This window comes from Pseudovirgaria hyperparasitica (assembly GCF_010093815.1).
Source record: "Pseudovirgaria hyperparasitica strain CBS 121739 unplaced genomic scaffold EJ05scaffold_7, whole genome shotgun sequence".
Lineage (NCBI taxonomy): Eukaryota > Fungi > Ascomycota > Dothideomycetes > Acrospermales > Acrospermaceae > Pseudovirgaria > Pseudovirgaria hyperparasitica.
This window is the reverse complement of record NW_022985555.1, coordinates 218,787-239,447: the sequence shown is the minus strand read 5'-3', so window position 1 is coordinate 239,447 and position 20,661 is coordinate 218,787. Positions and strand designations below refer to the sequence as shown.

General features: G+C 48.8%; 11 protein-coding genes across 11 annotated transcripts; 6 read left to right on the top strand and 5 right to left on the bottom strand.

Annotated features, from left to right (window-relative positions):
* Nucleotides 1–24: 24 nt before the first annotated feature.
* On the top strand, nucleotides 25–1,140 carry EJ05DRAFT_475703 (uncharacterized protein). The gene has a single exon (XM_033743867.1). It carries the CDS (start codon nucleotides 190–192, stop codon nucleotides 787–789), a length of 600 nt encoding a protein of 199 aa, XP_033600830.1. The 5' UTR covers nucleotides 25–189; the 3' UTR covers nucleotides 790–1,140.
* On the bottom strand, nucleotides 831–2,090 carry EJ05DRAFT_475702 (putative fructose-bisphosphate aldolase). Its single transcript, XM_033743866.1, has one exon. The coding sequence runs from the start codon at nucleotides 1,985–1,987 to the stop codon at nucleotides 1,061–1,063; it is 927 nt and encodes a 308-aa protein (XP_033600829.1). The 5' UTR covers nucleotides 1,988–2,090; the 3' UTR covers nucleotides 831–1,060.
* Nucleotides 2,091–2,188: 98 nt separating this feature from the next.
* On the top strand, nucleotides 2,189–3,856 carry EJ05DRAFT_349829 (uncharacterized protein). The gene is made up of 3 exons (XM_033740991.1): nucleotides 2,189–2,653; nucleotides 2,707–3,200; nucleotides 3,255–3,856. Exons 1-3 carry the CDS (start codon nucleotides 2,389–2,391, stop codon nucleotides 3,828–3,830), a joined length of 1,335 nt encoding a protein of 444 aa, XP_033600828.1. The 5' UTR covers nucleotides 2,189–2,388; the 3' UTR covers nucleotides 3,831–3,856.
* A 260-nt stretch (nucleotides 3,857–4,116) lies between these two features.
* On the bottom strand, nucleotides 4,117–5,377 carry EJ05DRAFT_451835 (tyrosine protein phosphatase 5). Its single transcript, XM_033742401.1, has 2 exons — nucleotides 4,923–5,377; nucleotides 4,117–4,839 (listed from the first exon to the last, which is right to left on the bottom strand). Exons 1-2 carry the CDS (start codon nucleotides 5,292–5,294, stop codon nucleotides 4,342–4,344), a joined length of 870 nt encoding a protein of 289 aa, XP_033600827.1. The 5' UTR covers nucleotides 5,295–5,377; the 3' UTR covers nucleotides 4,117–4,341.
* Nucleotides 5,378–6,386: 1,009 nt separating this feature from the next.
* Nucleotides 6,387–7,989, bottom strand: EJ05DRAFT_438237 (MFS general substrate transporter; the record flags this gene model as incomplete). The annotated part of the gene is made up of 2 exons (XM_033741825.1): nucleotides 6,387–7,591; nucleotides 7,644–7,989. 2 exons carry the CDS (start codon nucleotides 7,987–7,989, stop codon nucleotides 6,387–6,389), a joined length of 1,551 nt encoding a protein of 516 aa, XP_033600826.1.
* A 1,976-nt stretch (nucleotides 7,990–9,965) lies between these two features.
* On the bottom strand, nucleotides 9,966–11,481 carry EJ05DRAFT_492728 (alpha/beta-hydrolase; the record flags this gene model as incomplete). The annotated part of the gene is made up of 3 exons (XM_033746052.1): nucleotides 9,966–10,064; nucleotides 10,125–11,231; nucleotides 11,479–11,481. 3 exons carry the CDS (start codon nucleotides 11,479–11,481, stop codon nucleotides 9,966–9,968), a joined length of 1,209 nt encoding a protein of 402 aa, XP_033600825.1.
* A 1,390-nt stretch (nucleotides 11,482–12,871) lies between these two features.
* Nucleotides 12,872–14,102, top strand: EJ05DRAFT_349387 (NAD(P)-binding protein). Its single transcript, XM_033740989.1, has 2 exons — nucleotides 12,872–12,925; nucleotides 12,988–14,102. Exon 2 carries the CDS (start codon nucleotides 13,044–13,046, stop codon nucleotides 13,962–13,964), a length of 921 nt encoding a protein of 306 aa, XP_033600824.1. The 5' UTR covers nucleotides 12,872–12,925; nucleotides 12,988–13,043; the 3' UTR covers nucleotides 13,965–14,102.
* Nucleotides 13,949–15,303, top strand: EJ05DRAFT_349099 (SYF2-domain-containing protein). The gene has a single exon (XM_033740988.1). It carries the CDS (start codon nucleotides 14,241–14,243, stop codon nucleotides 15,036–15,038), a length of 798 nt encoding a protein of 265 aa, XP_033600823.1. The 5' UTR covers nucleotides 13,949–14,240; the 3' UTR covers nucleotides 15,039–15,303.
* A 338-nt stretch (nucleotides 15,304–15,641) lies between these two features.
* Nucleotides 15,642–17,171, top strand: EJ05DRAFT_475695 (short-chain alcohol dehydrogenase). The gene is made up of 2 exons (XM_033743865.1): nucleotides 15,642–15,959; nucleotides 16,012–17,171. The coding sequence occupies exon 2, from the start codon at nucleotides 16,129–16,131 to the stop codon at nucleotides 17,032–17,034; it is 906 nt and encodes a 301-aa protein (XP_033600822.1). The 5' UTR covers nucleotides 15,642–15,959; nucleotides 16,012–16,128; the 3' UTR covers nucleotides 17,035–17,171.
* Nucleotides 17,172–17,217: 46 nt separating this feature from the next.
* Nucleotides 17,218–18,181, bottom strand: EJ05DRAFT_451820 (RNA binding domain protein; the record flags this gene model as incomplete). The annotated part of the gene is made up of 2 exons (XM_033742400.1): nucleotides 17,542–18,181; nucleotides 17,218–17,394 (listed from the first exon to the last, which is right to left on the bottom strand). Coding segments are annotated over exons 1-2 (711 nt in total), but the record flags the coding sequence as incomplete, so codon positions are not given.
* Nucleotides 18,182–18,992: 811 nt separating this feature from the next.
* On the top strand, nucleotides 18,993–20,643 carry EJ05DRAFT_492725 (uncharacterized protein; the record flags this gene model as incomplete). The annotated part of the gene is made up of 4 exons (XM_033746051.1): nucleotides 18,993–19,158; nucleotides 19,211–19,366; nucleotides 19,418–20,448; nucleotides 20,500–20,643. The coding sequence occupies 4 exons, from the start codon at nucleotides 18,993–18,995 to the stop codon at nucleotides 20,641–20,643; spliced, it is 1,497 nt and encodes a 498-aa protein (XP_033600820.1).
* Nucleotides 20,644–20,661: the final 18 nt, after the last annotated feature.

The window sequence follows — 20,661 nt, the reverse complement described above, 5'->3', positions numbered from 1 at the left end:
GCAAACCTTTAGAATCTTACGCGCAGAACGCGTAGTAGAGTTACATAAAGCCAACACATCTTCTTTGCTCTGTCGTTTGGTATCTCTCATCCCTTCTTTCGCTCAGGTCTCAAGAGTCAAGCGTCTGTCAGTTGCCTGCACAACGACCTTTCTCGGGCTCCCAGCACTAGTACCAAATAGACTATCACGATGGCCGGAGGCAGCGTATATGTCGTCATGGCAGATGGTGAGATTAATTCCATCTACTCTACACTCGCTGCCGCGAATTCTGGCGCCGAAGAACTCAGTGCCGAAGATGGCCAGAAACCAGATTCGACAAAGAAACGCAAGGATGGATCCCTGGAAATCACTGGCGAAACGAAGATCGTTGTGGACATATGGCCGCTCCAGCAAGTAGCCCCATCAAAGAGGACTACCTCCACCAAGAAAACCGCAGAAGCCAAACCGAAGAAGACTACTGCAGCTGCGAAGCCCTCAAATGCTACGGGTCCTACTGTTGAAACTCCAGTAGGATCAAAGGACGCATTGAGTGGCAAGGTTGTCTGCGTCACGGGCACGATCGAAGGCTATACACGCACACAAATCCAGACTGTCATTCAGGAGCATGGTGGATCAACTGTCAGTTCCATCACAAAGGCCGTCAACTTGGTCGTACTGGGCATCGATGCAGGCCAGAAAAAGCTGGATGCTATCGAGAAGAACGGCATCGAGACGGTCGACTACGACGGACTGACCGGCATGATTGAGGCATCATCAGGAGGCGCATCGAAGAAGCGCCGCCATGGTTGATTGAAGGAACGCTGTGCCCTACAATTCATTTTACATGTGTCTATTTCTCTAGGGTCCCACTCATCAGCTTTGGTCGCGCTTTTAGGTTGTTGTTTTGCGTGGCGTCATTTACCTTACTCCCGTACGGGTATTAGCTACGAACGTCGACCCTTTCAAACCGATCTCAGACAAACATTGCATTTCAGTTGAATACCAGTTCTAGACCCTAAAATTGCCATGATATCAAATCTTCTTTGTACTCAGGCCCGCACCATACCATGCGTTTTGTCCCTCAAGCTTTTCCAGTCGATCCGAGCATGTCCATACACCTCTCGACGGCCTTTTGCATATTATTAGTACCTTCTTCTATCACACTCGTGAGTGGCGCCGTGCCGGCTTTCTCCTTCCACACGTTCATTACCTCATTGTTCATTACCTTATTTATGTTGATCTTCGAAATCCCATGACCGATACACCTTTGGAAAATTTCCATGGTGAAGGGATCGGCTCCATGAAGGGCTAATCGAACTTCTTTGCCAACCTCTTTGTTGATACCGTCCAGCCTTTCGTACTCGAGCTGAATTCCACGCGGTCCATACGAGCCGTGGACGTTGCCAAATGCCGGGGCTAACCAATCGATTCCAGTATCGACGAACTCTCTCGCTTCTTCTGGTGTCGTTAAGACTCCCTCAAGGTCTGCCGTATCGCTCACACCATCCTCGCCCCCTTCGATTCGACCTGGCTCAGCTTCCGTGGCGATCCCTCGTGCATGACAGTACTCGGTCAATTCATGCGTCAACCTCAGATTCTCCTCCTTGTCGTAATGGCTCATGTCGACCATGATGCTATCAAAACCACCCATATCAGCCGCTCGTTTGATCATCTCTGGATCTTGCGCATGGTCCATGTGTAACGTAACAGGGACCTTGGCTTTCGAACATGCTTCAGCGGCGAGATGGACAAGTAAAGAGTCTGCGTATTGTACTGCCCATGGAAACAATAGGATCATAGCCGGAGAGCGTTTCGCTTCGGCGGCCCGAATGGTCGCGATGATTCCTTCGACGTTGTAGCAACACATGGATGGTATGCCGTATCCACCAGCCGCGGCATCGTTGAGGATCTTGAGCGCGCGATTATGCTTCATACCGGGATTCACCATGTTGATTTCGATTATCTCAGTTTCGGACCAATTGATGGCGTCAGAGTCGTGAATGCTCATTCTGCCCACCGGAGAACAGATCTATTTATCATAAGCAAGCATAAACTTTAGTGGCCCATCGGCGACTTCTCCGAGGTGCTGTGGTGGACCCCTGACAGGGTGAACGGTCACGGCTTACCCTGGGCTCGTAAGCACCAGATAAATCATCCATGGACGAGAGTTCAACCTATGACTAATCAGTTCGACTTCCCTTTAAATGGAATGTGGGGATAACTACCTGCCCCGCTTTTGGCTAAATGGTCCACATATCCCCGCAGCGCGGCTTTCTATCCGGTGTGTAATCGTGAGGTACTTACTGCGACTATTACGATCACACTGTGAGGCCAGGTACATAATGGCTCAATGCTCTCATCCACCATGGAGTTCAACAATTGCTTACAAGCTTGGCCTATTGATTGATAATGTCTACTACCAAGCCGTCGATAGGCTTTTGTGGGCTAGGAGCTATGGGCTTTGGCATGGCCACACATTTCGTGGAACGGGGATATATAGTGAAAGGCTTTGATATATCCCAAGCATCTTTAGATCGCTTCGAACAAGCTGGTGGAGTCCCAGTAGCAACACTACAAGAGTCTGCAGAAGGAAACGACTTCTATATCTGCATGGTAGCAACCGCACAACAAGCACAATCTGCTATTTTCGACGACGCAAAACCCATCATCAAAGGTCAGTGTAATGTGGCAGAACTTATGATGTTGCGACGCTGATGTACTTGGAAGGTCTACCGAATGGAGCAACTCTCCTTCTCTGTTCCACTGTCCCGGCAACATACGCTCAATCCGTCGCACAGCAACTGCAACAACTAGGTCGTTCCGACATCTCTTTAATCGACTGTCCGGTCTCCGGTGGTGCCGCGCGCGCGGTCAATGGCACTTTAACAATTATGGCTGGTGCATCGCCTGAAGCAATTGCCAAAGGACAGTGGCTCCTCAAAGAGATGTCCGGCGAGAACAAGCTCTTTATCGTTGACGGTGGCATCGGTCAGGGCAGCAACATGAAGATGGTGCACCAAGTACTTGCCGCAATCCACATACTGGCCGCGAGCGAAGGCATGGGATTGGCTGTGAAGCTGGGCCTAGATCCGAGAATAGTGGTAGAGAGGGTGAACGGGAGTGCGGCATGGAGTTGGATGTGGGAGAATCGGACGACCAGGATGTTGAACGAAGATTACTATCCTGGTGTTAGTGCGTTGACAATTATCCTCAAAGATGTCGTATGTACCCCTTCCTTTTCACTCTTTACCCCTATCTGACTACCACGTCTCCAGTGTATTGTTACATCACAAGCTCGAGCCACTACATTTCCAGTCCCACTCAGCTCCCTCGCCGAACAAGTCTACTTCTCCGCACTGAATCAGGGGTATGGACCTCACGACGACGCCGGCGTGCTACGCATCTACCACAACACTTCCCTTTCTCAAACTCCGCAATCATGGCTGAGCGAAGACGAAGTGAATAAGCGCACCAACCTCGTAATTACCCTCCTCACAAATATACACCTCCTCGCCGCCGCCGAAGCACTCTCGTTCGCACGCCATCTCGGCATCCCTTTAGACCAGCTTTACGGCTTGGCCGTTGATGCCGCCGGTGGCAGTCACAGTTTACGTGATGTGGGGAAGCTGATGATCAGAGGGTTGAGTGGAAATGAAAAGAATTGGATGGGCGTATGCACGCACAACCTTGATACCGTAGTGACAGATTTGGCAGAGGTTGTGGGTGCGGCGCAGGATCTGAAGATGCCGCTGTTTCTGGGCAATGCCGTTTTGGGCGCATTTTTGGGTGTGAGGATGAGGTTTGGTGGAGATATTGGTGAAGCGGCAGTGTTGAAAGCCTATGTACAATGATATATATTGTTTGTTGTATATGGAGATGGGCAGACTAGTAATATTTGTGTGACTAAGGGTAGTTGATAAGCAACGCCGAAACATCTAAATGCAATATTTGGGAAACGGAAATCGAAGGTCCAAACAATAGCATATGTAGGAGGAGGTCTGAATCCCTGACGTTCCGCCCCTTTGATATCTGAATCCCGCTTTCTTCTCGAAAGACTTGGTGAATGTTTCTTGGAACCATTCAGCCGTCTGACCGAATATCAACGACGTTTTATGCACCATTTCTGCAAGAATTGATGTGCATTTGAGCTACGATAATTTCCCATTTCACGTGCATTGTATCGTACAAGTGAAGCAGAGCACAACGTCACACTATGTTAAACAATGTATGGTCTCTCGGACTCGGAAATATGGAATGGGAGATGCAAAACCAGGCCTTGTTGCAGTAAAGTCCGCATTAATGTACTCCTACAAGGTATATACACTTGGGCGCATGTATTTATATCAAATCGGCCTTTCCACTTTAAAGCAAACTTGCCTTCGCATCTCCATCCATTGTTAGACCCTCCCTCAAAGCCATGATTTGCTCACCTGAAAACCCACACTCCTTCCTCAGCCACCCCTCCGCACTCTCCCACCGCTCCTTCAACAGTTCCAACGTCCATAACATATTCTCCCTCTGCGACCCAGTACTCCTCCGCACGCCTTCCAGCGCCTTCTCCGGTCCCTTTTCTTTCACAAGTTCCGGATTTCGCGCTTGCAGATTCTTCCAGATCGTCGCCTCATAGCCCGGGCGCAGCTCTGCGAGGCCGATATCAGTGAGCGCATATTCATCAGCAATGGCATCATCGGTCGCGCCGAGAAGTGAGAGAAGCAGCGCAACGAAGACACCCGTACGGTCTTTGCCCGCAGTGCAGTGCACGAGGATGCCAGTCGATGAGTCGGAGGCAAGCTGTGAGAATATCCTCGCATATGCAGGTCCGGCCGCAAGGAGGAATTCGAGATATGCTTGGGGAAAGCCCTGAGTGTAATGAAGTATTAGTGAGGCTTTGTTACAGGTGCGTGCTGCATCGGACTGGTAAGTGCATGATGGGCCAGGTGTACCTTTTTGCCCTCGCTCATGTACTTCATGAATCTCTCCGCCAATCTCTCTGGGTTGTAGCCCTCATCCTCGAAAATTGGAACCCAGATCCGTTCAATACCCTCAGCGGGATGCGCAGCCCATCCTAGGCCATGCTCGGCCATATCGAACTCTGGCTTGCTGCGCAGGTCAAACACATACTTGATACCCAGCTTCTTTAACTCCTCGGGATCGGCCTTGTAAGGCTCTGCAGAACGCCATATTGTACTTGGCTTGAGAGTGATTGGGTTTGAGCGCGACGAGGCGGGGTGGTGGGGTAATTCAAGGGTGGGTAGAGGTCGCAGGTTGTGGATCCCAGCGAGAGTAATGAAAGGAGACGGAAGACAGTTCGACATCGTAGCTGAAGGACGAAAGAAGATCCGTGGAGTCCATCGCGAGTTATGCTTTGGAGGTTAAGGAGTGGATGTCACGGCGGACGTCCGAAGTGCATTTTGCTAACGACCAATCAAGATGCTGCATGTTATGTTTAGCAATAGTGGAGTGTGACAAAAGTCCGTGAACATCATTTCCTACTCGGTGAGTCCTTTCATCAGTAGATACCTAATCCTCGTGTAATCTCCCCAGTATTATATGTAAATCAGACATAACTCGAGTCACTTATATGTAAGCATTTGACCTTCTTTCGGGTGTATCAGAGCCCAAATTAGAATCCCCTCATATCGGTGGATGTGGCAATGCTATACTGATACATTCATTAAAATTTTTGTGTCACCTACTTACCCATTGTGGTCCAATGTTCGCACCCTATCGTGTGTGTATGATTATTTGGTTCTGGTGCGTGTAGAACGCTAAGGATACAATAAGTGCTGAGAGATAAACTCGTTACTTGAAGATATGCTGTTCAATTCCAACCCTTCCTGTCCGCCAGGGTCGTATATGTAAGAGGTCGACACAATTTGATCTATTATATTCGCGATTAAGGCGGAATAAGGCACCGAAATCGAAGTGTAAAGGGAGGTCAGAATCTCGACATGTTCACTCTCAGCTTTGTCATCGGTGCTGAATCGAAGGTGTGGATGTTTTGTGGACCAGGCCATTAGGTTCTCCATGCTAATATGATGACGACAATCTCGTGTGATCAAGTAGCGTTATGGCTGCAAGGAACTACGTGCATAAACAACCTTTCTTTTGTGGACGCCTATCCAGTGATTTACGGGTATCAGTGAGTGGATTGATTAGCATGGTTGTTCGATTGTAGATGAAGGCCACACAAAAGTCCATCCACTTCTTGGGTATGAGTAGCGATGAGCATCAAGAGCTGGAATGTCACACATGTTGTTACCTGAAGCAGTTATGATGCTCACATAATGCGTGTCTTGTAATGCCAACATATTCTACGCAATTGCTTTGATCTGAATCCAGCTTTCTCGATACTTTAAACACAATGAATGTTTTAGATATGGCTCGATCCTTCGCTCTTTGTATATTCAATTATTTTGCCTGTGCACTTCATGCTCCAGCTTCACCGGTCCGAACCTATGCCTCAATGTCCTCCCCCAGATCTGCAACGGAACGACAAAAAACACAAAGGCAGCTCCCATTATCGCGCTCTGAATACCATACTCCACTTGAGTTCCTGAACTCTCCGCCCACGAGATCTGCACATACCCAACGATAAACCCACCGAGTGCTCGTGCAAAATTTAGCCACGCAGCCGACTCCCCGGATACGGCTGGATACGCATCCGCGACATACGCTGACACTGCAGACGTGGTGAAGATCGTTGAGAAATTATGCAGACCCCAACCCACGGCAAGCACATAGATATTCCAGCGATGCTCTAGAGCAGAGCCGATGAGGTTGTATCCAATAATCTTAGTCGGCAGGACAAGCCAAAGAGGCAACAGGCGAGACTCGGGCTCGAGGCGTCCACCATTACGCTTCGCATATAGCTTGCCAGTGATATCAAAGAGGAAATGGCCAGATGCCATACCGATGATGGCGCCGACTATTGGCGCGACGTAGAGCGCTGCCAGACCGCTGGGGCGTAGGTTGTAGCCTGGAATTGCAAAAACAGAGATAGTGGTGTTGTTTGCGATGGTCCAACCGAAGTCAAAGAAGTAATACAAGCAGATTATGATCACTGGTGGTTTCAAGATCGTTCTCATAGGGCGAATAGCTGCGCCCATGAGAGATGTTGACGTGTACCTGGTGCGTACTTGGCTGACACCTAATAGTCGCATATATCGGGAGTCTCCTTGAATGTTTGGAATGCTGTGTATGGGGACAGAGCGAGGATAGTAGGACTCGTCGCCGATTAGAACTACTGCCACTAGGGTTCCTGAGATGATTGCAAAGTTAAGCCACATACCGTCTCTCCAGCTGTGCGTGTCAACAATGGCCGCCATGAAGCATGGCCCGAGGAAAGGGGACAGGATGAGCATCGTTGACCAGAGATTGATCATCCTAGCCCGCTCATGAAAGTAAAAAATGTCATTGATGATCATGAGACCACCTGCTGCTGCTGCAACAGCGAAAAAGCCATTGAGGATTCTAGAAGCCATGTAGGACTCGAAACTTTGAGCATTCGCCGACCATACCGCCGTGGCAGCTGAAAGTAAAGAGAAGTAAAGTAGCACGGGGACACGTCCCAGGTAGTAGCTGAGCCATACGGCGACCACACCACCAGCACCTTTTAGTATGTAGGTTAGCTGCGTGTACATTAATCGCAAATGCTAACGTACCAAGCATGAATGTATTCCCAGCGGTCGCATGATTAACAGTATCAGGCGTGATATTCCATTCTTCGGCCTGTGGAATTAACGCTGAAGCTCCCGTAGCTGCTGAATAGTCCGCAGTGAATGCGCAACATCCAAGCATGAATAAAATTGTCATCTTTTTCTGTCTTGGCCAGTTGAGCGGATCCCGTGGTGAGTCTGTCGGTTGTGGAATCAGGACTAGTCCATTCGACGATTTCTTGATTTCTACATCTGGACTGATGCTATGTGTTTGTCGTAGCACCTCTTCATCAAGTATGTAGCCAGACTTTTCGCTAAGCTGTTCAAGGTCTAGAGGTAGCTCGTCTGACATCCTTACGGCCATCTCCAGATCAGTTTTCTCGGGCATGATGGCGGGCGATTACTCGTGACAAGGTCTGCTATCTTAGAAAAACATATGAAGCTCGACTCAGCGGCTCTCGTAGTTATGTAGAGTCGATCTACAGAACAAATCCACGAGCTGCAAGGCTGGCAGCTGAGGTCGGGGGTTAGGGGTCGTTGCTGGGGAATAGATAAGCTCTGGTATATCTGTCGACGATACAAGACTGGCATCCGCTCTATGCACTCCGTGGCAAGTTAACATCTTTCCGTCCGGAGATGGAGTCCCTTTGAAGGGATCTGGAGTATCTCAGTTCATATAGCGGGTATCAGAGATACCTGAGCTATTCTCCGGCGGCACGTCTCCGAGGGACGCCCCCTAGCATCGAATCAAAGTGCAGGGCGACGGACTGACTGACTCGACAATGAGGCGTATCTGTTCTTTATTGCAGCTGTCAAACATATCTACTAAGGTATCCTAATTGTTTACTAATAATATGTTACCTAACAAATGAGATAGGTTAGCTGATAGTGAAGTAGGCGTAATATGTACAGGATTTGTAGAAAATGGACGCGTCCTTAGGTTAGCTCAAAGAGAGTGGACAAGAGAAAGTAAATTCACATGACAGACTCAGTCTTTCAAGATACTTTACAGCTTCAATTGTACACTCAATCGATTAAGAACTTACTCATCCGAGATCGATGAATCGGAAAATAAGCGGCTTATCTTCAGCCACGGCCCACGGATGAGGGTACGACATCCTCGCCGGCCAATGATTCGAGGATCTTACCCCGCATACGCCAGGATGTATCATGTAAATTGCAATTTGGTCTAGAAAGGTAAACATTCAGGCAGGTTCTAGGGCCCAACGAAAAGTTCAGTTCAGAGGTGGCTTATTTTTACCCGATTTGTACCCGACCCGTACCCGATCTGAGCCCGATTTATACCCGATCTCCACCCGATTTCCTTCTATATCACCCGATTCTTTAACGAACCTCTATAACACCACCTATTTTATAGAATGGGAGCTAAGAGGATAGCAAGTCGGAGATGAGATTCGAAGGTTCTAAGTCAAAGAGTGCGAAGACTTCTAGGTTCTCTCAAAAGTCAACCAGCATTTAAGTTAGAAACGAGTCAGGCTTGGGATGCAACATAACTTTGCAGCAGAGTTCCGATCAGACATGTTTCAAGCTTATGAGATCGATACCCCTTTTCACGCTGTTTGGGAAGAGGAGACAGGTCAAGACGATTGGGAAATTTGATGCAAAAGAGCTTCCGAAACGCTCCTAGTCATAGGACAACAATACTACCACACAGATAGTCTTGCGCTGATATCCTATCAGTGCAAGTATGCAAGTCTGTATTCAATTAATGTTGTTGCCATTCAGCCATCCGGGCAGCAGCTCTTGAAGGTGATTTCAGAGGACCTAGGGCACTTCAAGATACCGCCGGACATGACGTCCGAGGGATCTCTAGAACGCTACATTCGTAATGCTAGCTATGATAGTTGGGGAACAGAACTACAGGAATGTCGAAGGAGTCATGATTGAGAGAGGGCTGGAGAGCGCATTTCGTGAGGCAGTTGTGCGGCATTAATCCCAGGACTATGGAGCAGATGCAAGGGAGATATTGCGACCTTGAGAAAGAGCTCACCAGCAAAACTTATTTAAGGTAAGCAGAATATATGGATACCGGTGGGGACTGCTGAGAGACTAAGATAGGGTTAGGGAGCAGAGGAGATCTTGGTCAATCGAAATGCTGGACAGCTGCAGATGTCTGATAAGAAAAACACAGTTGGATATGGAGCCCGGCACCTTGCTTCCGTCAAAGCGATGATGTAATTTTCGATGATATACACGATCATTGGTGACGTGAAGATGTTTAAGTTCACCCTCTACATCCATCGATTTGGGGTCTGATACTTGCGCTTCATCCTGGTAATTCCTTGTACCAAGTGCTCGACGAGACATCTATTTGCTTACAAGAGTGCTCCAGTTCAAACCCTTGATGAACTCTTCTTGGTCCTCGAATAGTTCCTTTGGCTTTTCAAGTGCTGCAAAGTGACCACCCTATACTGTCGTAAGCTTTTGTGCCTCTTTGCAGAGAGATGTAGAAAAATATGCACTTACTGACTTATGGGCACGATGAAATACAATATTGCCTGTAGTTTTTGCCCAGGCAAGAGGCACAGGACCTAATTCAAACGGGAAATACGAATATCCAATAGGCTTCTTCACGTAATAGTCAGGATGTCCGTGAAAGACAGTCGACTCGTTGCCGCGCCCAAAGAAGTCGATGTAGGGGTAGATGCACCGCGGAAATGTCTCCGTTACCCAGTATAGCATGACTGAGTCCAGAATATCCTCATCTTTTGGCGTCTCATCCGTCCAGGCAATATATTTTTCTCCAATCCAGCACAATAGTGCCAACGGATTGGATGCCAGGATAAGACCAATTGTACCGCCTTTGGTGCCGTGTTCCTTTGCATATGCGTTTCCGTAGGTGCCAAAGTCCGCAAGCCGCTTCATCCCTTCCCATTCTTGAGGGGTAATTTCTTCGTTTTTAACATCCTTGGGTTCACCACCAGTGATACAGAAATTCAGGTGGATGGCTTTGCAGTTGTCATACTTAGCCGCGAGGATACGTGAGACGAAGCTGCCGATATCGCCACCGTGAGATATATAGCCACTTCCGAATCCGAGACCAGTCATGAGCTCGTTGATCACGTAGGCAATATCGTTAGTTGTCCATTCTGTAGTAATCGAGGGCCCACTGGAGTAAGCATATCCAGTCATCGATGGAACGATAAAGTGGTATGGCAAATCCTGAGATGTATATCTGCTCTTCACGTGGTTGAGATAGTGGAGAAACTCAAGAAAGCTACCAGGCCAGCCGTGCACGAGAGCGACGGGTACAGCGTCTGGGCTGTCCGAGAACATGGCAACAAAATGAGTTGTATATTCCTTGCCATCTTTGCCTTTGATCTGGGTGGTGTAGTTATTGAAAGAATTGATGTGATCTTCGGTTTTGCGCCAGTCGTACTTGTTCAGCCAGACATCTTTCATGCGAATTGCCCATTCCCGGGACAACCCATAGTGACCATCGAGTCGGGTAGTGTTCTCATGGGTCTCAGGAGCAATGGGTGTGAGTCTAAGCAGCGTCTTAAAGTCCTCCAATTGCTGCTCAGAGTGGTGGGCCTTGAAAGGCTTGAGGTCGAGCTTACAGGTGACGGGAACCTTGTTGTACGACATTGTTTGTCTGCTGTAGTCTGCAAATGAAGACATTCCTCGATGGACAGCTGTTAAGTCATTGTAGTTTTGAGCTAAGATCAAATGGATCCATCCATGCCGGTTTGCGGGGAAGGTAATTAGTGCCCACCCCTCTCGGACACACAGTGAGACTTTGGCCTAGCTACTAACTTTATAATCACTTTGGCTATAAGAAAGTGTATTACCGTTGAGTCAATGGATGTATGGAGAGAACCATGGTAGCAGTTGCGCACTGTCGGTCTGGCACAGTGCTGTGACTGACTACTTGTCCGGTAGAGTGAAAGCAGAAGTTTTAACATTACACCGGTCGACTTAGGCACGCGCGCGCTTGACAGTGAATTGTTGGATGAAACTTCGTGGCATATGTCCTAATTCCTCAAATCTCGATAGCTTATCTGGAGTGCTGAGTCTCAAAGCGCACGAGACTGGAGCGACCCAAATTCTTCATTCATGAATAAGCCATGGATGGTTATTCAATGCACACCTCAGTCGCACCACGCTATGGACTACCCTCCACGCCCTCCGTCTTTGGTACCAATGGCAGTTTGCGCCCCATCTCATTCTTCATTTGGTCTCATCAAAAGCTTTGTTTTCGATCGCATGCGCAACCAAACCTCTATTGTTGTTTTTCTTTAGCTCGCATGACTCACTCGGATCCTGCGCGTAAGCCTTAAGGAGCGCAAGCTCAGAGTCGTCGAGCACGCCCTACTGTAAGTCTGGATGACATGCGATCACCTGGTGCGCCAATTCATGATTCTGTATCAACCAACCCACGGATGGACCCTCGTAAGCCGCTTCAGGATCCGAGTGCTGTGGAACCCCGTCGGAAAAGGGAATTGGTCGGACGTTCGCGAACGAGAACATTGTGTGGAGAGCCTAGTCAGTCTTGGAGTTGGGGTTGTATGTACATGTGATTATCGTGATGTGGTTGTGATCGTCTTCGGGACCGTATCCCTATCTCAGCGGAACGAGGCTTATTATAGGCGTCAAGGTACAGCAGGTAGCTGACTAATATGTGCTTCATTGCCACTATCAAGCACTGGCGGGTTGACTACCGTCATGACCGTAACGAGTGCTAGAGTAGCTTTCCTTGCCGCGAATCGAAGGAATGCACTTTAATAGACAATGTTTTGGATGCTCAGTGAGCGCTAACTACGATGCTAGTACGAGAACGTAAGTTGGAGGAGAAATTGAAATCTTACTAAGCGGTTCCAAGCACTGGCAAACTCGGAACCTAGATGGGTTGCCCGAGGAGATGTCTATAAATCGATATAGCCAAGCTGCATCATATCAAGCCATTCCCACCTCATCTTGATGTATCATCAGGCTTTCAGACGGGCACCCTCGCTTCTCCGTGTGTTGTCTCATTGTGCGACACGGCGCTATGTTCAAACCTGGAAGTTATCGCGGCGACCTCATAAGCTGCATTTAACGGGACGAATGGAAGGTGATGACTCAACATTCTGCATACTGCAACCTAGAAAGAATGTACCATGAAATGATCTATGCCGCGAACGACCTGACCTAGGCGAATGTACTCGAGTCGCTTGCCAACAATGCTCTTTCTTGAACCAAAATGTTCTGCTAAGAGTGTCACAAAGCAGTATCGACCATTCGATTGTATATAAAGCTCAGCTGTTGCCAGCAACATATCATATATTGCAAGTCTCAAACAGATCCAACATCCCCACTCATTGAATAACATGCGCTATGGCGGACCCAGTCATCCCAAAGATCGTCAGGGCAGTAATACTCAATACCAAGAGTGGGTTGCTTTCGATGAACACGATTCCAGCGCCTCAGCCACCGGAAAATGAACATCTGATCCAGGTACAGGCAGCGGCAATAACCAATGGAGAACTTGGTTGGGCCCCATTCACAAATTGGCCTGAGGAGCATATACCAATCTACGACATGACGGGCACCATCCTCACCAATGTTCCGGGCTCGAAGTTCAAAGTTGGTGATCAAGTTTACGGTCATACCGATGCTTATGGCGAGGGAGCCGCCTGCCAGCTAGCACATATAAACCACAGTGCAATCGCCCTAAAACCAAAGTCACTCACCTGGACTGAAGCTGCAGCTGTACCGACATCTTCACTAACAGCTTATCAAGGCTTATTCACTCACGGAGGCATGAGTGAACCACATGTCACGGACATTCTTGCTAAGCCCAATATGGGTAAAAGGGTCTTGATAACAGCTGCGTCTGGTGGTGTCGGTGTGTTTGCAGTACAGTTCGCGAAGCTGACGGGTGCAACTGTCGTGGGCACTTGTGGACCTGCTAACAAGGACTTCGTTTTTAGTCTTGGGACCGACGAGGTCATCGACTATCACAAGTACTCAATTACAAAATGGGTTAATGGTGAGGAATCAAAGAAATTTGATGTGATCCTTAACTGTGCTGCGGATCATACAGGAGAGACCCTCTGCGACGCTGTGGCTGGCTTGAAGGAAAATGGCGCCTTGATCAGCATCGTTCCAGGCTTCAAGGAGCCCGAGAGCCTTCCATCGGGAGCCAAAGCGATGTTCTTCATCCTGAGTAGCCTCGGTCACCAGCTGGAATCGATAGCCAAATTGTTCGACGATGGCAGGTTGCACGTACATATTGATAGTGCTTGGCAATTGGATCAGTATCAGGAGGCATTCGACAGGGCACATTCTGGCCGCGCCAGGGGAAGAGTGGTAGTCAAAATCTGAATTCCAGCGCCGAAATACTTTTCTGTCAGAATCATTTGAATGAAAAACCTATTTAACGTGTAGAATACAGAGAATCTCACACTCTACCACTATTAATGTCTGCCTTAGAATGGAGGCATGAGGGCTTGCCGGGATTATCTCGGTCTTACCCTGTGAACTATCCATAGCCCTGGAGACATGCTAGATCTACATGATTACTTCTAGTCCCGACGCACAGATAACCATAAAACTCAAGAAACCACATTGCTGGCCACACCTAGCACGCATAACATCCCCATGGCTGAGGAAACCCCAATACCCCAGATCGAAACGAATGATGGAAACACACGCGATTCTGCGGCCGACCGCATGGCCAGATTCAAAGCTTTGAAAGCGCGACAAGCACAGAGCAGGAAGGATAATATGAAGGCTTCTACTATGGAAGCGAAAAAGATGGCCACAGATCACGAGATGCTCACTAAGCTTCAGCGGCAGCGCGAAAACGCCTCACATAAGCTCCTGAAGGCTGACACTGAGGCCTCGGGCGAAGATTTTGAGCGCAAGAGAGCGTGGGACTGGACTGTCGAGGAGAGCGAGAAGTGGGACAGACGTATGGATAAGAAGGCACGGCACAAAGGAGACGTAGCATTTCAAGACTACAGACAAGATGCGCGCAAGGTGTACAAGCGACAATTGCGCGAGATGGACGCTCCAGATCTTCAGGCATACAAGAAAGAAAAGGCTGATAAAATACAAGAGGCTGCGCAGAAAGGCGAGCTCGAAATTATCGAAGCCGAGGACGGCGAGTTAGTTGCCGTTGACAATGAAGGTAACCTGTTCTCGACAGCGGACTCACTCGGTGACTTCACCAAGAACAAGCCCGACAAAGCGGCTGTGGACCGTCTCGTCAGCGATCTGAAGAAGGCTGAAGAGATTCGGATGAGGAAGCGACGTGACCGAGGTCTGGAAGAAGAAGGCGGCGACGTCACATACATTAACCAGAAAAATAAGCAATTCAACGAGAAACTGGCACGGTTCTACAACAAGTATACGGCCGACATACGGGAAAGTTTCGAGCGCGGCACAGCACTATGAGTAGCCTTTTCGGTAGCGATAATACTTCGCATCTCGCCGCTGTACTTGAAATTTGGAGTTTGGTACTGGAGCATAGCAGCGGGCGTTTCTCATCTACTCATTTTAGGTTTCGTACACCAAGTTGTGCTGCTCAGCAAACAACACTACATATAAGCGATACCCTCCTTATCAAGATTAAAACATTAAACTACTTTCCTTTGACACGCCATTGGCGCTCATATACCATCATTCCTGCCTACAGTCACTGATCACACGCCTGCAGCCACATCCCCAAAACACGGTTCGTAGCTTATATGCACTTTGGTAAGAGACACGACCCGTAGGGCTCAGAAATCAAGGCAGTCACGACTCGTACCGTTGTACATATAGTTTCACAGGCCGCTTTAACGTCATCGCAACAAGCCCAACAAGTAAGTAGCTAGTAAGTCGAACGCCGATTCGTGCATTACATTCACGTTCACTTCTACGCCGCAGCCCTGTCAGATAGCCAATTGCTTTTCACCAAGATAATTACACCAAAGGCGCTCCTATGATTTGGGATGCGATAAATAGGCGCCCGGTCATTCTCATTGAGAAGGCCATGTATTACTTTGGTTTCAACCATCATACAAGGCTGCTACGTCCCAACAATCGAGGTAGTGACTATCCTGGTCATTGTATTGTGAAGAGACCTAGCTTATTGATCCTTCTGCTTATACATGCTTGCTGCCCCGCGCTGTCTATTATACATGTCAGAAGCTTCTATTATTAATCCAAGCCCGATAGGTCTGCGATTCCACGCCCCTTCGTTGATCGGCTTCCAGCATCTTTGCTAAAGCCGCTCAATATTCAAGCCTGGAATTTAGGGACTTAACCTGATTTTCAGTTCCGATTTCTCCCCGGCGCACGCTGCAAGGTACGATAGTAGGAGCCGCAACGGAGGTAAGCCTCAGCTGGAGCAATATAAGGTTGTGGACGAGGCTGAACGTCACAGAAGATCCTGAGACATTGACTACCCTGCGTACATCGTGTTACGTCAGAATAGCGAACACGAGCTACATCTGTCTTTGGTCACCACACCACCACGCCTATCGCCAACAATACACCGAGTATGGGCTATACGATCCTCATTACAGGTGCATCCAGCGGCTTCGGTGCACTTACAGCCCGCGCGTTGGCTAAAGCTGGCCATAACGTCTATGCTGGTCACCGGAGTCTTAGGACAGAATCTGCGGCTGTAGAAAAAGACAGTACTTTCAATAAAGAGCACGGTCTGGAAATTCATGCCCTCGAGCTCGATGTGACTAAGGACGAAAGTTGCAAAGCGGCTGTCGAGAAGGTCATCACCGAGGCGGGCTCTTTAGACGTCGTGGTTCACAATGCTGGTCACATGGGTTTCGGTCCTCTAGAGGCTTTCACACCGGACCAGCTGCTGAGCATGTTTGACGTCAATGCGCTGGGCACCCATCGACTCAACCGTGCATTCCTGCCGTACATGCGGAAGAAAGGAACCGGGTTGGTTTTATATGTCGGATCGACTAGCACAAGGGGCGCGATGCCGCCCTTTCTAGGGCCGTACTTTGCGGCAAAAGCGGCCATGGACTCGTTGGCGGTCAGCATGGCTGCTGAGTTATCGCTTTGGGGGATAGAGACGTCAATTGTCGTTCCGGGCGCCTTTCCTACTGGCACAAACCATTTCACGAATGCGGCTCGCCCTCATGATACGAACGTCGCGATTGAGTACGAGACCGGAGCCTATCAAGGGGTATCGCAGCGCGTCGACAAGGCGTTCGAGAACATGACTCCAAAGGACAATCCCCCAGATGTTAACGATGTCGCCAAAGCCATTGTGGAGGTAGTAGGTACGGCTCATGGCAGGAGACCTTTCAGGGTGCATATCGATCCACTGAATGATGGAGCGGAGGATGTGAGCAAGGTTGCCGATAAGATACGTGCGGACTATTACACCCAAAACAACTTGGGTGACCTGCTGGCACCAAAAGCTACGACCGGTTGATAAGCACCAAGGCAATGGCAGGAAGACTCGTTGGGGAGCCGCAGGTGGTGTCAGGTCAGTTTCTACCAACTAGGTATCACTATAGCAGTAAGCCTTGTAATTAATTTTGAAATAACCATCTCGTCGTGAATGATTCCCACAGCATGGGACCAGCGTTGATCAACGCGGCCTGGTATCTCTACTAGACGGGCTCCTCCTTCGCTCGCGTGAGAAATTACTGTCATCTTGTCTCCTTCTACGCTTTGGTTCTGATAGTTCGCTCATCGGTGGGCTTCGTCGGTGTCGATCGCGCCCTTCTGGTGTTCGAGAGCGGTGCCGTCGGGAGCTTTTCTCATGAACCTTGCCTCTGGAGTTTGCTCGCTCGCTTTCTCTGTCTCTGTGAATCTCACGGTCTTGGGAGTCCGAATGGGTGCGATGTTTGCGAGACCGGTGGTGGTGCCGATGAGTTCTATCCTTGTCCTTGCCTTTACCCTTGTCCTTAGGTAACCTTTTCAGCGCCGCCGCGACCTCTTCTTTCTTCTGCTCTATCAAGTATGCTTTCATAGGGTCATCGTCGTCGTGATCTCGCATGAGCTCAGCAAGCTCCTTCTCTTCCTTTGAAAGTGGGCGCTTCTCAACCTCTTCCTCGCTTTCGCTCTCATCTGCGACGTCCTTCATCACGGCGTCACCTCCAGTGTTATCGCCAACGTCCTCGCCATCTCTCTTCTTATATCGTGTGTGATCGACACTAAGGAGTTTTCCCATGACCTCTGCCCCACCGAGGTTGTCCACAGCAAGATCTGTGCTTCTCTGATCCTCATACTTGAGGAAACAGAAGCCTCTGCTCTTGCCAGTTTCCTTATCTCGCACGAGGTTGATGAAGACTGGCTCCCCGAATTGGGAAAATATGGTAATGATGTCGCCCTCAGAGAGGTCTAGATGTAGTCCACCAACGTAGATGTACGCGGTGTCGCGGTAGTCGACGTGCCATGATCCTTCCGGGGTAATACCAGCCTCCAACTCTCGTTTGTTGAGCTCGCGCACGCGGCGGATCGCGTTCATGATCAAGCAGGAAACAGGCCAAGCCTCATGGAGTCGTAAGAGCGTGAAAGGATCTGTCAGGGAGTCTCACAAGATGTGATGTATACTCCATTGCCTGGGTAAGTATACCAAATCGTGTTGGCAATCGTGCATACACTTTCATTCTTTAGTGTTCCCTAGTCCCGGCTTCATCTCGGAGAATTGCGAACGCGACCGCGACTTGAAAGTGTATAGATCTAGTAGAAGGTCTGTACCTCCTGAACATGATCGTTACTGTCCTCAACCATTCCTCATATAGTCGTGCGTCTTATACGAATTGGATTTTGTTGTCGCTGATTAGCTGCCCGACCGCCGCTGCTGGCAGGCAATCGAGCCGCGCTTTTCCGCCCTTTCCAGGTTCACTTTAAGTACATCACTTCCCAATCCAACCCCTACGAGTTACCCATATTTTCCACACCACTACTCGCCCAAGATCCTTTGCACCCCAATATGGCCAATAACTATCAAGTGAACGTCCTAACTCTTCTGAAGGAATTGAACCAGGATATCAACGAAACCCGTCACGAAACTAAGGAAATTACACTGGAGGAGTTCAAAAAAGAGTATAAGGGAAACATACAGAATATTAGTATTCTGAAGCAACACTTTCTACTCAACGGTCAAAGCCTTGTGGGCTTTCAGAGAGACTACCTTGGACAAGACAAGTTCTTCCAAAGAAAATTGGCATCAAGACGCGAATTAGCGACGACCTAGACCGTCACCGATTGACTCAAGCCGTGGATTAGATTCAAGAACGGGTCGAGCGGCAGCATATAGAGTTGCAGTACCGTAGCCAACAGAGCAGCCAGCCGAACAACATCACCAGTTGTCAGCGTAAATAATTCAACACTCCGAAACCGAAATATCGCACCGAGTCTATTCCAGGGCCATTCTGCATTATGGCGAACCGGAGGATATCCACATTTGTATCTCTCACTGCAACGGCCGATCGTGGGCAGCCTGCTCGCCCAAAGAGTAGCGAAGAGAAGAAAGAAATGTGGTCGTCGTTACTGGACAGCGTATCAACCGGAAAGCGATTACCCGAAAAGAGCGTACTGGTCTTAGGCAAATCTCAATTCACCTTCAAATTGTTGAGAGAGCTAACGTAAGTACGTAGGTGGCTCGCCGGACACCCAGAGAGACTTCCTGGAGTCACTCAATACCGATTCAGCAAGTAAAAGGAGGCCTCTAGATAGAGGCAAGAAACCACCTGTAGCGAATCAATTTGCCCTGGGCTACACATACCAAGATGTCCTAGACGACGATCACGAAGGTATGAAGATGAATCTCTAAAGCAACTACCAACGAAGCTCACCAGTCGTAGACACGCTCGCAAGATTATCTTTATACTTATTGAACAACCCCTCTCCGTCTTTCACGCCTCTACTGAAACCTCTACTTACTCCGCGAACTCTCCCGCATATGCTTCTCGTTATACTTTTAGATTGGAATGAGCCCTGGGCATGGCTACGGCAGCTACGAGACTGGATACGAGTGTTTCGTGGCCTACTGCTATCACTGGACAATGACTGTAAAGACGCTCTGGAAGAGAATATTTTGCATCTCCAAAAAGGCCGCGGTGCAACCGGCGATAACATAGATCCTGGTGACCAGATCCCGCTTGGGCCTGGGGAATGGGACGAGCCTCTCGGAATACCACTATGCGTCGTATGCCAAAACGCAGACAAGATAGAGCAGCTAGAGAGAGAAAGGGGTTGGAAAGAGGATGACTTCGATTTTGTGCTGGAATGCCTACGAACAGTATTGCTCAAGCATGGCGCATCGCTTGTGTACACGATGCCGTCGAGACCTGGCTCTCTTCAGTCATTGGTACACTCTTCGCTTGCGATCCAAGCAACTCTGAAGCGGCAATCCCTGAAATACAATGTTACGGACCGAGATAACATATTGATACCCCACAATTGGGACTCATGGGGGAAAATCAGGACTCTGCGTGAAGGCTTTGATATCGAGGGAATGAGCAAGCTATGGTCGTTGGATATTCAGACTGGCGATACCGAAACTGAAGATCAGACGGCGGTTGGTATCTACGAGGAAACCGTACAAGACCCAATGGCTGTGTCACAAGGCTTCTCTGGAACAACTAATAAAGCAAATGGCATCGAGGTGGAGAGCATAGATAATCAGGCTTTCTTGACCACACAACAAGAGATTCTAGACAAGCTTCGAGCTGAAGATGACGAGAGTAAGACGAAGGACCGAGAAGCAAAAAGAGGCAAGGCCATTGCATACAATGAGCCTGCAAGCAATGTTGTGACCGATCAAATTGGGCCTGTACAATTCAACATGGGCGGTATACAAGTCGACGCAGATGACATCTTAAACAAGATCAACGTGAGTCTAGGAATTGCTTCCTGGTAGCGATATGCTAACACTCGATTATAGGCACGCGAGACAGAACGTTCAGGCAGTCCGGTAAAGGGGCTGCTTGGTGAAGGCTCTAATGACGCACAAACGCTGCCTAATGGCGCCGAAGAGTCAAATGAGACACTAAAGAACTTCTTTGCGGGGCTAATGAACAGGAAATAGTCCTCCAAACCTTGTGTA

What these genes read in the sequence shown, in the direction of transcription:
- EJ05DRAFT_475703 (XM_033743867.1), top strand. Translation starts at nt 190, where the DNA reads ATGGCCGGAGGCAGCGTATATGTCGTCATGGCAGATGGTGAGATTAAT.
- EJ05DRAFT_349099 (XM_033740988.1), top strand. Translation starts at nt 14,241, where the DNA reads ATGGCTGAGGAAACCCCAATACCCCAGATCGAAACGAATGATGGAAAC.
- EJ05DRAFT_475702 (XM_033743866.1), bottom strand. Translation starts at nt 1,987, where the DNA reads ATGAGCATTCACGACTCTGACGCCATCAATTGGTCCGAAACTGAGATA.
- EJ05DRAFT_349829 (XM_033740991.1), top strand. Translation starts at nt 2,389, where the DNA reads ATGTCTACTACCAAGCCGTCGATAGGCTTTTGTGGGCTAGGAGCTATG. An exon ending in CGCAAAACCCATCATCAAAG is followed by an intron (nt 2,654 to 2,706) that starts GTCAGTGTAATG and finishes TGTACTTGGAAG; the next exon opens with GTCTACCGAATGGAGCAACT. An exon ending in CAATTATCCTCAAAGATGTC is followed by an intron (nt 3,201 to 3,254) that starts GTATGTACCCCT and finishes CCACGTCTCCAG; the next exon opens with TGTATTGTTACATCACAAGC.
- EJ05DRAFT_475695 (XM_033743865.1), top strand. Translation starts at nt 16,129, where the DNA reads ATGGGCTATACGATCCTCATTACAGGTGCATCCAGCGGCTTCGGTGCA.
- EJ05DRAFT_349387 (XM_033740989.1), top strand. Translation starts at nt 13,044, where the DNA reads ATGAACACGATTCCAGCGCCTCAGCCACCGGAAAATGAACATCTGATC.
- EJ05DRAFT_451835 (XM_033742401.1), bottom strand. Translation starts at nt 5,294, where the DNA reads ATGTCGAACTGTCTTCCGTCTCCTTTCATTACTCTCGCTGGGATCCAC. An exon ending in ACATGAGCGAGGGCAAAAAG is followed by an intron (nt 4,840 to 4,922) that starts GTACACCTGGCC and finishes CATTACACTCAG; the next exon opens with GGCTTTCCCCAAGCATATCT.